General features: G+C 46.5%; 1 protein-coding gene across 1 annotated transcript; it reads left to right on the top strand.

The window, feature by feature from the left end:
- The first annotated feature begins 14,109 nt into the window (after nucleotides 1-14,109).
- Nucleotides 14,110-15,666, top strand: ITPRIPL1 (ITPRIP like 1). The gene has a single exon (XM_032229458.1). It carries the CDS (start codon nucleotides 14,110-14,112, stop codon nucleotides 15,664-15,666), a length of 1,557 nt encoding a protein of 518 aa, XP_032085349.1.
- The last annotated feature ends 1,408 nt before the right edge of the window (nucleotides 15,667-17,074 follow it).

Consider the following 17,074-nt stretch of genomic DNA (forward strand, 5'->3'; position numbering starts at 1 on the left):
GCACTTCTGCATCTGACCGGGACTAGATGGGTGGAAATGCCAGCGTGGCTGAAGAAGATTGGACCATGTGATGGATTTATAAGTATGGGGATAAGATCATGAACTTCCAACTGGGTGAAATTCCAGGAAGTTTTAGATTTGGGATTTTCCACAGATGTGCCAATATGTCTGTCTTATTAAATTGGAACTTTAAGGATAGCTCTGCCTTGGACTCTGATTTAATTCTGCATGATATGTGGAATGCTGTCAGGCAAGGTGGGAAAATGTGAGATTACACCTAAAGGAGATAAATTTCATAAATGGCTACATGATGTCCCAAGGGTGCTTTTTCAAAAGGCAACTTGACTTTCTTTATTTTTCCTTGAAGACGGGCTGTTTCTCAAAACGTCTCCAAGGGAAAACCAAGGATGTCCTTCTGAAAAAGCACGGTTGAGGGTTTCACAACGACCTCGATGAGACTCCCCATAGACATTTGACTACATCATGGGTTACCACGGGATGCTCAATAAGCTTTCTTGGGTCGCATTTGTCCAGGCTGAGCATTCCGGACTGCTGGCTGACTGATGGCCAGAGAGACTGGTGGGAGACGCCAGCGCTCTTGTTGGCTAATTAGGCATTGAAAGATGGGATGGGGTGGCTGCTTCAGAACCATCTCGAGGAGGTCAGGTTTCCATGTTTCCTTGTGGGGCGAAGGATTGAAGAAGCCAAGGCACGCTTCAGTTCTGTTTTCCCGTCTCCCAGGGTCTCAAGACAGGCTGCCAGCCACTCAGGAATCCTAATCTTCACTCCAGACAGCTGCAGGTTTCTGAGAACTTTCGACTCGCAGTCCGGGATGTCTAGTTCATGCCACTGGTTTTCTTGCAAACCTGAAATTCAGCCTTCTCCAATCTGTCTCTTCCACCCTGCCCCTTCAGACGTGATGGGTGTTGCATTCCCATACATCTGGAAGGCCCCCAGTTAGGAAGGTGGTTACGCAGCAGTTGTGGGTTCCGGATCCTGGTGCAACCAGTACAGTGCAACGGGGCCCAGCATCCATCACATGACTGCGTGCAGCGCGCACATGCATACTTACCGCCTGTGACATTCCGTGACGCCTTCACAATGCTCCAGCTGCTCGGCGGAGCATTGTGCAGGCACCGTACACTCCATGTGCGTAAGCCCCGAAGAGCTCAAATACCAGTAAGGAGCGTGGGCAGATGGGTGGGCCCTCTGGAGCACTGTACTGGAATGGTACCCGGTGCTCCTGGGAGGCACCGGTACGCCCCTTCCGGGTTGCCCCGGTCTTAACCTACCACTACTACTCAGGGGGCTGCTTGGGAGTACCTCTAGCTAAGATTCGGTGCAGTTTAGAGAACCCCCAAATCCCACTCCTGGCTGGCCAATGCAGGTAAGTGCAGGGCGTGCGCGGAGGCTCAGGGAGGGTGAAAAATAGGCATACCCCAAGAAATGTACTCCCCCCCCCTTTTATTATGTTCTGCGCATGCACAGAACTTTTTTGGTGTAAACACGCACGCGTGCATAAAACATTTCGTACTGAACCGGTAGTAATGCTGGTAGCAACCCACCCTGTTGCAGATGTTTCATTACCCAAACTAGGTACCATAATCAGTGCTAGAGGGAGAAGGTTTGGTGGAGATTGAGGAGGAGGAGGAAGAGGAGAACTATGGGATCCTTGCTACTCTCTGAGCTTGTTTGTTTTCTTGCAGATGTTTCTTTACCCAAACTGGGGAACAACATTAGTGCCAGGACTGAGAAGAAGAACCAGCCCTGATGATGTCACCTAGTTTTCTTACGCCTGCAAGAAAACCACCAACCCCAGAGATCATCAAGGACCCCTCATGTCCACCCAGAGCTACCAATATTCTCCTTGATTAATGTAAACGTATCTCAGCTATTGGCACAGTGGCCAAGCCATCCGCCAAGCCATCGGCCCAGTAAAGAAGGAGGTGACGCATAGGTATATAAGTGACAAATCAGTTGTAATGTTGATACTCTAAATTTACATACCAGGTGTGCATTTTAAAAAAAACCTACCCTGATCTCCCAGGATAATAAGCCCTCTCTGAAAATATTGCAACACAGCAGCAGCCATGAGGTGACCACGCTCGCTGTCTCCTGCACCTCAAAATAATAAGACCTTCCCAAAAATAAGGCCAATTTCACTTATTTGGGTGGGGGTCAAAAGAAAATAAGACCCTGTCTTATTTTGGGGGAAATACAGTATAGAAGTTTTCTTTCTCTTCCTTTTTGCTATCTCTTACACACACACACACACACACACACACACTCTTTCAGTTGTTTAATTTTAGCTTTTTAAGAGCAGGAGAGAGGCATACGTATCCCATGTTCCATGGGTCCTTCTGCTTTATTGGCCTGGTGCCACTTCCATGCATTGTTGTCTTTATCGCTCTGACTTTTACCCTCCATGAAATCTCCTCCCCATCTTGCTCTAGACCGACCCCCCCCACGCCCCCACCCCAATCCACCAACAGCTGTCCTGAGGCTACATTAGACAAGCTGGAATCCGGGGACAAATGGAAACAGCTGAGAAGTCGTCCCGCTGGGAAACATTTTACTCTTTGGCCAAAATGGCTCCAGCACTGAAATTCAAGGGGGTGAACCCCCCCCCATCCCTTACAAAGACATGTTTTAGAGGAATTTCTGCATACAGAACCAGCGAACCTATAATTGAACGTTGTAAACATTTTCCCATAAATCTCAGGCTGGCTCCTTCAGAGCTCCCAAAAACAGGTGGTGTGTGACCCATGGAAAGCTTTCTGGGCTTCCCCAGAACTCTCCATTTCTTCTCTGCCACAGGAAAGGAAAAGAGATGTTTAATTTTAATTTTTTTCTTAATATATAGATAATATCATTATTTGCCTCTCAAAGTTAATCAAATGTAACGTATTGTTTCCATCTATTATTCTGTTTTACTATTAACAACCTGTATCCTCAAATTTAATTTTGTATAGTAAGCATTCCATTTAATTAGTTATCCACAGGTAATAATTTTAATCTATATCCCTCACATCGTATTGCATATATACCATGGGCTCTGTTTACTACATTTCATTCTACTGTACTAGTAAATCCTTTTCTTTCTTTCCTCCTTTAGACCATTCTTTCCTAGCCTCTCAGAAACTTCATTTCTCTTATATTAAATTAAATTAAGCAGGGGAATATGGAATAAAAATAAGAGGACTGAAATGTAAAATGGAAATATGATGTAAAATGTACTATGCATAATAGAAGATAAAAGGGGAGGGGGGGAAACCAGGACAACCCTTTGTTTGTAAAAGAAGTTAAAATATGTAACAAAAAATAAAGAAAACTTTGAAAGAAAAGGAAAGGGATGAAATAATGAGCAAGTATGTAAAAAGGAAGGCAGGAAGACGATCGAACCAAGATTTGAGCTGAGGTTTGGGAGAAGGTTCCTGCGTATTCCTTGGAGGACTAGCAAGCTAGTACTGCAGCCTATCACATCAGACAGGTAAAAAATCACAAAACTGTGCCTCACTTATTTTAACCATGTCATATGAAGGAATTGACTGGAGAAGGCAATTGTGTTGGGAAGAGTAGGGACATAGACATTGGACTAGGAGAGACATTATAGCAGATTTCCAATATCTCAGGGGCTGCCTTAAAGAAGAGGCAGTCAAACTGTTCTTCTAACCCTTAGTATTCTAACCTCAGACATCTTTTGATTGCTGTACTCCATGTTATGCTTTCAGAAAGAACTTTTGCCTCAGTCCCTAGTGACTTGCCCTGGTATTCAGCCGGTTCTGACCAGTTCTGGAGAACCGGCAAATGCCACCTCTGGCTGGCCCCCATCTATTCTCTGCCTCCCAAGTCCCAGCTGATCGGGAGAAAATGGGGATTTTGCAGTATCCTTCCCCTGCCATGCCCACCAAGCCACACCTACCAAGCCATGCCATGTCAACCAAGCCACACCCACAGAACCACTAGTAAAGAATTTTGAATCCCACAACGGCTGTCCATGTATACCTTGCCCATATAAAGAATGGTTACAGGAATGGGTATGTTCAATCTAATGAAAAGAAGGACTAGAGCAGAAACATGATAACAGTCTATTTGAGGAACTCCTACACAGACAAAGGGATCAAGCTGTTAGATATTAGCTTTAACTACAGTGGTTTCCACCAAGGTCCTCTGTTCCAGCGGGAACAGAGGTTTAATCCTATTGGTTGAAGGGCCTGACAGCTATGTCCCAAAGCACCAAAAGGCAAGATGAGAAACAATGGATGGAAGCTAACCAAGGAGAGAAATAACCTAGAACTAAGGAGAAATTTCCTAACAGCTAGAACAATTAATAGTGCAATGACTTCCCCTCAGAGGTTGTGGGTGCTTCATCACTGGAGGCTCTTATGAAGAGACCAGATGATCATTTATCTGAAATGGTATAGGATCTCCTGCTTGACCAGCAGGTTGGACTAGAAGACCTTCAAGGTCCCTTCCAACTCCTCTCCTCTACTCACAACAGAATCCCTTATGCCACCAGGCTCAAAATTTCAGGCTTGAACAACCTAGAATTACACTGCCTATGGTCTGACCTGAGTGTAGTTCACAAAATTATCCGCTACAACGTCCTACCTGTCAATGACTACTTCAGCTTCAACCGCAATAATAAACGAGCACACAATCGATACAAACTGGTAAACCGCTCCAACCTCGATTGCAGAAAACATGACTTCAGCAACAGAGTGGTCAACGACTGGAATGCTCTACCTGACTCCATTGTTACATTTTCAACCCCCCCCCCCATAGCTTCAATAGCAATAGCAATAGCAGTTAGACTTATATACGCTTCATAGGGCTTTCAGCCCTCTCTAAGTGGTTTACATAGTCAGCATATTGCCCCCAACAACAATCTGGGTCCTCATTTTACCCACCTCGGAAGGATGGAAGGCTGAGTCAACCCTGAGCTGGTGAGATTTGAACAGCCGAACTGCAGAACTAGCAGTCAGCTGAAGTAGCCTGCAGTACTGCACTCTAACCACTGCGCCACCTCGGCTTTTCAATCTCAAACTGTCTGCTGTGGACCTCACCCCATTCCTAAGAGGTCTGTAAAGGGGGTGTGCATAAGCGCACCAGCTTGCCTTCCATTCCCTGTCCTACTGTCTCCATTTATTTGTACCCATTTCCTGTATTCTTATTCATGTTTATTCTTATTCCTCTTATCTTATACACGAGTGACAAACTAACTAACTAACTAAATAAAATAAACTCTATTATTCTGTGTGGTCTGTGGAAAACCCAGCTAGATGCAGACCCAGGGTTTCCTTCCAATACCCCCAATGCCCTCATTTCTGCCACATCATGACTTCGTTTGAAGCCCTTGAGTGCCTGCATACCCCTTTTCTATGCCATTCTGGTTGCTCTTAACATGGGCTTAGTCCAGCTGTGGATTCTGCCCAAAGAGATGACAACGTGTTAGCGATGGCTTTAGAAAACAGATGGGACCCATTCACCCTTATGCGATAATCTTAGCCAGGAGAGTAGGAAATTGTGTCCCGGGGCTTTATTGATATCCTCGTCGCTCTCGGTAAGAAGAAAGGGGTTTACCCATGTTGACAGTTGGGCTTCAATTGACGGAGGGGGGGCAGAGGCCTGGATGAAGGGCCAGACTTTCATCTCTGATCTCTTGTCAACTTATATCGGATTTAGGGCGCTTAAATCAGGCTAGGGAGATTGGTTGCCTGGCAAAATGGACCATCCGTGAATAGAAACAACAATGAATGCTGAGGGCTATCCTGTTTCCCTGAAAATAAGACCTCCCAGATAATAAGCCCAATCGGGCTTTAGAGTGCATATGCTAAAATAAGCCCTTCCCCAAAAATATTGCAACACAGCAGCAGCCATGAGGTAACCACGCTGCCTCCTGCACCTCAAAAATAATAAGGCCTCCCTGAAAATAAGGCCAAGCACTTATTTAGGGGGGTCAAAAGAAAATAAGACCCTGTCTTATTTTCGGGGAAACGTGGTACAGAAGAGGAAAGAGCAGCTCCTCTCACACCTTGTGAAGAAAGTTAGCCCCCACCCCTCTCCTAGAAGAATGAAATATTTTAGGAAATTTAAAAAGGCAGAATATTGTATTTCCCTGGATGAGAAAAGATGAAACAGGTTTTAAAAGATAACTAGCCAATAATCTGGCATTGCCGACTCTAGGGGACGGTGCTCATCTCCATTTCAAAGCCAAAGAGCCAGCGCTGTCCGAAGACGTCTCCGTGGTCATGTGGCCAGCATGACTCAATGCCGAAGGCGCACGGAATGTTGTTCCCTTCCCACCAAAGGTGGCTCCAATTTTTTTCTACATTCATTTTTTACATGCTTTTGAAGTGCTAGTTGGCAGAAGCTGGGTCAAGGAGTGGGAGCTCACTCTGTTACGTGGCACTAGGGATTCGAACTGCCACCCTTCCTGATTGACAAGTTCAGTGTCTTAGCCACTGAGCCACCGCGTCCCTCACAGGAACCATTAGCCCTACTCAGGTGACCCTGAGGATACAGATAAGCCTTCAAGGATGCAAATGACCAGTTGTCTGAAAAGAATATAAATCCTTCCATTCTCCACCATCCAATTAGAACCGAAGAAGCTTCTTGGAGGAGAAGTGTAACATCTTCAGGGGGAAAAAAAACAGAAAGTCCAGTTGCCTTCTGAAAAAGCACCTTTGGGACCAAGTAAAAAAGCTTACTCTTTTCTACATTGAATTTCATTTTGTGCTATAGGATCCAGTGTCCAAGTCTGTCGAGATCCATCTGCATCTTGAGACTATCATCTGGGGCAGGGGGCAGCAACCCGTGACTCTGGAGCCGCCTGTGGCTCTTTCACCCCTCTGCTGCGGCTCCCTGGAACTCAACATATGCATCACAACCGCCAATGTGTGACACCCGCCAGCATGTGATTTATTGAGTTTTTCAACCCCCGGTAGGCCAACCATGGATAAATCCAAGAACAGAAAAGTTTCAGAAGAAAACAGAATGTTTAATTCAACTACATTTGCTAGTTTTGTGGCCACAGGAAATAGTCAGGCACGGGAAGGGTTTTGTGGCTCCCGGTGTTTTCTTTTCTGTGGGAAATGGGTCGAAATGGCTCTTTGAGTGTTTAAAGTTGCTGACTCCTGATCTAGGGTGTTGGCTATTCCTGCCATCTTAGCATCATCAGAGAACATAGATTCTTCCTTGGGCAGGGTCAGAGAAGGAGAAAGATGCCCAAGAGCCCTGTGGGTTCCTGCCTGCCCCCTCTCCAACCTTCCCTGCCCTCAGCCTTCTCCTCCTTTGGTTGTGAAACTCAAAACACGAGAACCATTTTAATGGAGGACTATTTGAAGCTAGGCTGGGCTCCTGGACACTTTGACCTTTTGGACAAGCTAAATTTGTTCTTCTGCAAACAAATCACATTATTTATAGCTGCGATGACAGGCCGTTCAGGGCAGTGAGGGCCTGTGGTCCAGTGGGAAATGCGCACTCCATCCAACCCCTGAAAATGAGGGGCACCGATTGGACCCAAAGGTAATGAACTATGATTGACAGTAATCCCAGCTAAAGAGGCCGGGATTAGCTGGCTGTCATTACAACAGACCCTCGTAACTCAAACCAGCTGCTGTTCTGATTGATGGTGGGATTTGGAATTGCTGAATCCTCCCCCCCACCCCACTTGGCACAGCAGGGCACAGAGCATCAGCCAGGCATAAATAAACCTGCAAAGGTTATTTGACGGTTTTCAGTATCAGTGCCTCAAGGAGTCCTGCTACTACTACTCACACCTTCCTGGTACGCTTGGGTACCATACCCCCTATTCCCCCTCCCCATCATAAGGAAGCCAGTTGGAATAAAATGGCACCTGACTGGGATTCTTACTGTAGATAGTGCCAGGTTGAACAGATTGTGGTGTCAACCCTGAAGCTGACATAACTGAAGTCATTTTGAAGCTTCTGTATTGACACACTGGAGCGGAGGGATAGAGAGGAGGGAAGAGAAATAGCTGGGGTTTTGTAGCCAAAACAAAATACTTTCTCCTGGGAACCAAGGACATTCCCACAGGTGACCTGAGAGAGGAGCAAAGTTACCAAGCAACCAGATGACACCTTGATTGGACCATGTGACTGATCATTTGGAGAAGGGGGAAAACTTTTAATTAGGTGAAAACAGCTGGAACTTTCAGAGTCGGTTTTCCCCAGGTTGTGCCAATACAATATTTTCAGTATTCTTTGAGGAATCTACCTGCTTCGGAGTTGTGTTTGCTAGGGATATATTACTTAGAATCCTGACATGTGAGTTAGGGAATCATGGAACTGAAGCCAGAGGAAAGGGCTGAATATAGGAGGACCCATCCTCTTTCAGCCCACACGAGGCTAGGGCTGGGTCGTTCTTCCCAGGGAAGAGGCATAACCTCTCCAAAAACTCTGTGATGTCCCCCTTCAGCGCATCGCAAGTGAACAAGAACAGCTGGGGCCATAGATTAAGCACTAAAGATTTGGGGCCATGTGATTTCAGAATAACAGAATGATAGAGTTGGAAGAGACCTTGAAGGTCTTCTGGTCCAACCCCTTGTTCAAGTAGGAGGTCCTAGTCCCGTGATGGCAAACCTATGGCATATGTGCCGGAAGTGGCATGCAGAGCCATCTCTCTGGGCACGCAAGCCATTGCTCTTCCGGGTTCTGGCGTGCATGCTCCCGTTTCAGCACTCGGTGCCAAAAAGGTTCACCAACACTGCCCTAGACTACTCCAGACAAATGGCTGTCCAATCTCTTCTTAAAAGCTCCCAGCAATGGAGCATCCACAACTTCTGGTGGCAAGCTGTTCCACTGGTTTGTTGTTCTCATTGTGAGGAAGTTTCTCCTTAGTTCTAGGTTGCTTCTCTCCTTAGAAGGACCTTCAGTCCACAGAAGATCCAGCAATGATGCGACGCTTCTTAGGCAGGAAGATGGACCAATGGGTCCCTACAAATGGAATAGATCCCTCTCTCTGTCCTTCTCCTCCTCTTCCCTTGAACTGCGGCACCAACAAGGCCTCCATTAAGATGGCCGCCTTGGATTATGTTGTCCACCCCCTGCTGCATAATCCTCTCATGACATCCCCATAATTGCCGTTTTATTCCACTGCAATGTGACACCTCATAACAAGACTTAGAGGACGACTCTGGGGTCAGAGAAAGACTGGGTGGAGAATTCAGGGGCACAGCCATGTGTTAAGTTAAATTTGGAGTCCTTCTGCAGACTTTAGTGGAGTTGCTGTGGATTTACACCACAGTCCGAGCAGGTGTCAACAGCCGGCCTGACTCTAGAGTCAAATGCCAATGGTGCTTCCTAACTGCCCAGGCCCAAATGGGTTTTCTGCTGCTTGCTAGGCTATCACTATGCTTTTTCTTTTTTTTTCCTTTCACTCTTTCTTTTCTTCCTTCCTTCCTTCCTTCCTTCTTTTTCTTCTTCCTTCTTTCTTTCATTTTTTCTTTCTCTCTCTCTCTCTCTCCCTTCCTTTCTCCCCCTTTTCTTTTTCTTCCTTCATCCCACGGGTGGAATGCTACTGCTTCTGACAGGTTCGCTAGAACCGGTAGCAATAAATGCTAAAGTTCGCCCGAACTGTTAGTTCGAAAATCTTTAAAAAGGTTCTGTGACACTGAGTTGTGCTGCACGAATGTCGGAAGCTGCCCCCCTCTTTTTAAAGCATTTTTTAACTACTGGTTCGGCCATGCCCACCCAGTCACATGATCCCCAAAGAACCGGTGGCAATAAAATTTAGATTTCACCCCTTCTTCATCCCGACCATAAACTAACTAGCAAATGGATCTCCATGTCTTCCAGTCTCAGGGAAGCTCTCTATCCCAATAACATCTACAAATCAAGGTAGGGTTAAGATGAAACAACAGAATATAGTCCCAAAGCTTTTCCCTCCCTCCCTCCCTTCCTTCCTTCCTTCCTTCCTTCCTTCCTTCCTTCCTTCCTGTCTCCCCCTTCCTTTTTCTTCTTCCCTTCCTCCCCCTCTCACAAATCTACCGTGTTATACAAATGCACCCATCAAATATTATTCTACTCTAATAATGGGGAGGGGCAAAAGTTTAGGCTCTTTTACTCAACTGAAATTGTACAACATGCTAAACCAGGGCTCCTGCATCTGTGCTTCAAAAAGTTCAGAACACCACTAGATGGCAGCAGAGTGATACAGAAGGATCACTCTTTGGTACCATCCTGTGGTCAAACGTAATTTTGCAGCTTATTTGCTGGTCGCTTTCAGCCTCCTGCCTTCTAATGATTAAGATTCCTGATACAATGCCTTCCATTTCCATAAACGTTTCCTTCCCCTCTTGATACTATCAGAAAAGCTCTTTGTTTCCCCAGGTGTTTTCTTTTTCATAGGATTTAAATGGATTGCTGCCATTTTATTTTGATTTCTGACTATGATTTGGCTACACTATGGCAGAAGTAGTGGGGGGAAATCCTTTGGTTGTCATCCTGTGAGGCCTTTTCCTGTTTGGAATGAGAAATGGAGAGGGGGCATTTTCCCCCCAAATGGTTGTAAAAGGTTTAAACCACAGGCGAAATTGGCGATAATTTCTGAATTTCCTTTTCTTGCTGGGACCTGGCATAACATTCCGGGTGAACCTCCTGTCCAAAAGCAGGATTAAGAATGCCAGTGTCCTGAATCTTCAAATGGGAGCCTGAATTTGATCTCCTTTTATAGGCCAGCTGTGACTTCACAGTCAGTCAAGTAACAATGGGAAGGGGGTTATTAGTGCAGCAACTACCAGCCAATGGGGCTTCCCAAGGCTGGAGCAAACCTGGGATTGTGACGTAGGAAGTGATGTTCTGTGGTGCCAGGAAGGAGCAGGCAAGGTATGGAGCATCCCTGGTTTAAGATGCGCTGCCCCTTAAAAACCTGCGTGTCGCCAGAGGTAGGTTGGGATTGGGGGAAGGAAGTGGCCCCCAGCATGGCTGCTAAGTGGGGGTCATGGCTATATCGCGGCTGCCAATCCTAGAGCCAATTTCTGAGGGTTTTTTTTAACAACCCAAGACAAAGAATTTGTTGGTTCATTTCTTTATAAAAAACCGTAAGCCGCCCATCTGACCTTAATAACAACCCAAGAAACAGCATTATTGATTGATTGGTTTATAAAAATTTATAGGCTGCTCACCTTAACTCAAGGTCACTCTGGGCACCTTAACAACTCCCATGCCTCACTCTTTCAGCAGTGGCCATCATATAGTGCAGTGTTGGTAAACTTTTTTGGCACCGAGTGCCGAAACGGGAGTGCATGCGCCAGAAACCTGAACAGCGGCTGCTCTTCTGATTTCTGGCACCCACATGTGCACTGGCCACCTGGTTTTCTGGTTTCTGTGCGCATATGTGAAGACCAGTTGCCCAGCACGTACCAGAAAGAAGAGCAGCCGCCCTTTGTGAATGCGCGTGCCCGGAAGATGATCTTCCAGTTTCCGGTGCATGCATGCACATCAGCCACCTAGTCTTCTGGTTTCTGGCGTGCATGAAGACTAGCTGGCTGGTGGGCATATACGCATCAGAAGCCAGAAGATCATCTTCCCAGTGTGTGCATGCGTACCGAGTGGCTGCTCTTCCAGTTTCTAGCTCTCCGGCACATGTGACTAGATGGCCGTTGCGCCAGAACCCAGAAGAGCAATGGTTCGCATGCCCAGCAATGGCTTTGTATGCCACTTCCGGCACGGGTGCCATAGGCTCGCCATCACGGATATAGTGGGAAGGATTATTATGGATCGGTTGCACTAGGTTTTCTCATTTGGCTTGACTCAAAAGACTCCAAAAAGCTTGCTGGAAAGACTGGATTTCTGCTTCTGTATAAAACAATGAGTGTCAATGTCCAGAAATTGAGAGATACAAGTGCCTCAAAAATAATAGATATTTAAACTGAAAGTCGCTGAAAGACGTGATGAACAGTCATGGATTCTTCTTCTTCATCTTCTCCTCCTCCTCCTCCTCCTCCACTTCCTCCTCCTCCTTCCTAGCGTATTCCCGCAGGTGCAGGGTCCACTTTTCGGATCATTGAATGCCACTTTGCATGGTCAGCGGCTTGCATGTATTGGTACTTATTAGTTCGTCAAACGTGTACAAGGTAACAGGTATAAGTATGAACATGAACAAAGGAAGTGGATGCAGATAAATGGGGACAGTAGGACAGGGATGGTAGGCACACTGGTGCGCTTATGCACTCCCCCTTTACGGATCTCTTAGGAATGGGGTGAGGTCCACGGTACAGTTTAAGGTTGATGCTGGGAGGGTTTGGGGATGTAACAACAGAGTCAGGCAGAGCATTCCAAGCATTGACCATTCTGTTGCTGAAATCATATTTTCTGCAGTCGAGTTTGGAGTGGTTTACCTTAAGTTTGTATCGGTTGTTTGCCCATGTATTATTGAGGTTGAAGCTGAAGAAGTCGTTGACAGGTAAGATGTTGTAGCAGACAATTTTGTACTGTGCTTGGATCATACCGCAGGTGGCACAGATAGCAATAGCAATAGCAGTTAGACTTATATACCGCTTCATAGGGCTTTCAGCCCTCTCTAAGCGGTTTACAGAGTCAGCATATTGCCCCCAACAACAATCCGGGTCCTCATTTTACCCACCTCAGAAGGATGGAAGGCTGAGTCAACCCTGAGCCTGTGAGATTTGAACAGCTGAACTGCAGTCAGCTGAAGTAGCCTGCATTGCTGCATTTAACCACTGCGCCACCTTGGCTCTAAATCCAGATTGTCCAAGCCCAACATTTCATGTATGGTGGCATAGGGAATTCTATTGTGAGTAGAGGAGTATGTCTTTGTTGATGGTGTCTTGTCATATCTGTTTTGGACGCCCACGAGGTTGCTGGCCATTGACTTCTAGTTAGTAGACACTCTTGGCCACCATGGAAGGTACCGCTCTCTGGACATGTCCATGCCAGTGGAGCCAGCCTTTTCTCATCTTCCCTATAATTGATGCCACACCAAAATGCTGTCGAATGGTGTCATTTGTGATGTGGTCGAGAAGGGAGGTGCCCAATATCCAACGGAGCCTTCACAATTCCATGGCATGGAGATGTTTTTCAGTCCCTGTTGTTGCTTTCCAGCATTCAGTGCCATATAGTGCAACAGAGCAGATGGTTGTCTTGTAGATCTTAGATTTGAGACAGCTTGGCATTCGTCTGTCCATAACATACCAGTGAGTTCTCGGCAATGCATCCAGGCTGCATTTACCCTTGCTCACACCTCACCATTGATGTTGCCATTGCCTTGGAATTGGGATCCCAGATACCGAAAAATGCCCACCTTCTTTCGGTTTCCTCCACTGATTTGAAGCGTTCCAGGGTTGGTGACAGTTTCTAAGTACGCAGTTTCCTTGATGTTGAGGGGAGTCTGAAATGGTTGGCATGGACGCTACGTGTGTGAAAGACTGAAGAAAGACTGTTATTTAGCTGTCCCCTTCTCCTGGCAACTCTCCGCACGCACACACTGGGAACAGGCTCCAGCTATTCATCTGCTTCACTGATGTCTGACTCTGAAGGCAGCTGATAACTGGCATACGGCCCTGGCCCCCTCTCTGCCTCCAACACAGAGCCCTCATCAGGGCCTTCCCCAGACTCCAGGACTGGCCCAGGTTCCTCCCCAACCTCCTCACTGTCCGAATCTGTTGGCAGCTCTGCTGGCGGGCCACAACACCTTACTTTGGACTCCCACACCTGCTAAGCAGTTCAGAAATGTTGGAAAGGACTTGGAATTCTGGGAATGCCTTGGGTTCCCAACTGAGAGGCTGGTGGACTCTTTTCTGAGGATAATTTGAGGCTAGGAAAGGCTTCAACAGGGAATGAACTTGCTTGTCCCATCCTGTCCCCTTTTCAGCTCTTTTTTTAAAAATGTTATAGATTTTCACTTCTCCTTTTTGAAGGACAGCAATTTGGGACTGTGCATATCATTCTGTGGAATGCCCACAGAATTTCTACAAAAATAAAGCCACAATTTTGTTTTCCTCAGAAATCCAATGAATTGATACGGAAGAACAGTCGTAAGTTTAAAACAATTGTTTCCTCTTTCCTGGCTACCCTTTGTGAACACCTCTATCATTTGTGCTTCTTTTCAGAAACCACCGTGTTAGATATGGCCATAGCCCCTCTGCTTTTCCTGGCGGCCCTAGCATTAGTCCATCACCCTTTGTTGGTCAACGACATCACAGATCTGACCACCCTGAATCGTCTTGAGGAGCATGAGAGGCGGCTAACGACAGAGATGGGGCGTCTCCAGGTGGAAATGAACCAGAAGAACTGGAACTGGGATCTCAAACAGAACCAGGAGCAGTGGGCGGCAGAGGACCTTGACACGGAAGATGGCACCTGGGATGGATGGCCATATGTAGGGGTTGTCATCCTCATTCTGTTTGGATGCTGCAGGCGCACCATCGCGAAGGAGCCCAGTGACGATTCCAGTATGGATGGCTCCAGCACCACCACCACCACCACCAATGGAGAAGAAGACTTTGAAGACACTGATCCGGAACCGGAAGATTACGAATCCAAGAAGAAATGGTTGGAGGATTTTTATGAGCAACATATTGAGACTGGCGATATGTCCAGCTTGTGCGATTTTGTGGAGATGTTAGTGAATGATGTGCTGGAAGAGAGTCGGGATCAAAAGCTACTTCTGCTGGAGAACTGCATCGGGGTGGGCAGCGCCTTTGAAGGATGGTCCACAGAGGTCTCGAAAACCTTCTGCGTCCTCGTGCCTATATTGCCACCCAAGGGCTACTCCTTCCACATTGAAACCAGCGACTCCGAGGGGGCTCCATGCAAGCATGGCCACATCCTGGTAGAGGCAGAGTGCCTGTGTAAGAGAGAGAGGCTGCTGGGGGACGTGGTGTGCTCCCTCCATCACCCGGAACGAGAACTGAGCCAAGAAGAACAGAGCAAGTCCCTTATGCATGTTCTATGCACCAATTCCCATCTGAATGGGGAGAAAACCGCCCAGTGGTTCCAAGCTTTGGTAAGCAAGGCCTGGGACACTCTCGGCCTGAAGTACAACTTAAGTCTCATTATTCAGAATTCCAACAAAAGGTGCCAGCTGAAAGTAGACCTTGAATCCAGGGAGGAGATCTTTATCGATATCTTACTTGGAGTGCAGCAAGGAGACTCGCTGATCTTCATGACCATCGGAGGGGACCCAAAGGACCATCTCAATGGCATGGTTTGGCGTCAAACTTTTGCCATTCAGGAGCTGCTCTTCTTCAAATGGGTGAGCCAGCGAGCTCCCAAGGACAGCTGCCACCTGAAATGTCTTCAGATCTTGGTCTTTTTTAGAGAGTCTATGATCCTGGACAAGAAGAACCTGGTGCTCACAAACTACCATTACAAGACTTGTTTGATGCACCTCTTGCTTCTGGGACCTCTGTCCTCCTGGGAGCCAGGGCAAATCACACAACGGCTTCAAGATCTCCTCTTGAAGATGAATACCGCCCTGGAGGAAAAATACCTTGAACACTTCCTCATCGGGAACGTGGGTTTGCCCATCCAAATCCCTCTGCCCAAGAGCCTCCGAAGTGCTGCCCCCTTCAACCTTTTTGAGTACTTGGCCCAAATCCCGATCCTCCACATGGAGGCGGTCAATGAGTTTGTGCAGGTGGTAGAGCAGGTGAGGACTCTCTGGTTAGCCCCTGAAGAATAGCAACCCTCAACGCCATTTGGAAAGGACAGTTTTCTTTGGCTCATCCTCAAATCACGTATCCTTAGTGGAGCCGAAAAAGGTGGGGAGCGTTGTCTCCAGCATGTGGAACGAAGCTGGATGTGTTGCATCACAGATGGTCCTGAAATGGTATTTGGGAGAGGCTTCGAAATGAGCCAGGCAGCGGCCGGTAGCACTTCCAAGAGCCTGTGTAGGATCAGCTTCCTAAAGCCAGCTATTCTTCAATATTTTTCTACATTCCAATCCCAGACAAATTTGCTCTATTAGACTTGAAATAAAGGTCCCAGCAAATCTGTTCTAAAGCTTCTTATAGCCATCCTTTCTGGGCTTATCAAAATCAGAGGCTCCTGCTAGGTTTTTTTTTTGAGTTTTCAACTTTTCCAAATGTTGAGAATGTCCTGCGTCTCAGATGTGAAAGCTGGGATGCGGGAGTTGGGAACTAGTTCTTGACTTATGACATCCGAGCCCAATATTTCTGTCACTAAGTAAGAGCTGTTAACTGAATTTTGCCCCGTTTTATAACCCTTTATTTTGCCACAATGGTTCAGTGAATCACCATTGTTGTTCATTAAGCATCATGGTTGTTAACTGAATCTGGCTTCCACATTCACTTTGCTTTGTCAGAAAATTGCAAAAGTGGATAGAATAGAATAGCAGAGTTGGAAGGGATCTTGGAGGTCTTCTAGTCCAACCCCCTGCTTAGGCAGGAAACCCTACACCATTTCAGACAAATGGTTATCCAACATCTTCTTAAAAACTTCCAGTGTTGGGGCATTCACAACTTCTGGAAGCAAGCTGTTCCACTGATTCATTGTTCTCACTGTCAGGCAACTTCTCCTTAGTTCTAGGTTGCTTATCTCCTTGATTAGTTTCCACCCATTGCTTCTTGTTCTGCCTTCAGGTGCTTTGGAGAATAGTTTGACTCCCTCTTCTTTGTGGCAACCCCTGAGATATTGGAACACTGCTATCATGTCTCCCCTTTTCCTTCTTTTCATTAAATTAGACATCCCCAGTTCCTGTAACTTTTCTAAATATTTTAATATCCGGTCCCCTAATCCTCTGTATTGCTCTTCTCTGCACTCTTTCTAGAGTCTCCACATCTTTTCTACATCGTGGCGACCAAAACTGAATGCAGTATTCAAAGTGTGGCCTTACCAAGGCCTTATAAAATGGTATTAACACTTCACATGATCTTGATTCTATCCCTCTGTTTACACAGTCTAGAACTGTGTTGGCTTTTTGGCAGCTGCTGCACACGGCTGGCTCATATTTAAATGGTTGTCCACTAGGACTCCAAGATCCCTCTCACAGTTACTACTATTGAGCAAGGTACCACCTATACTGTACCTGTGCAATTTTGTTTTTCTTGCCTAAATGTAGAACCTTACTT

The sequence above is a fragment of the Thamnophis elegans genome, chromosome 13 (genome assembly GCF_009769535.1).
Source record: "Thamnophis elegans isolate rThaEle1 chromosome 13, rThaEle1.pri, whole genome shotgun sequence".
Classification (NCBI taxonomy): domain Eukaryota; kingdom Metazoa; phylum Chordata; class Lepidosauria; order Squamata; family Colubridae; genus Thamnophis; species Thamnophis elegans.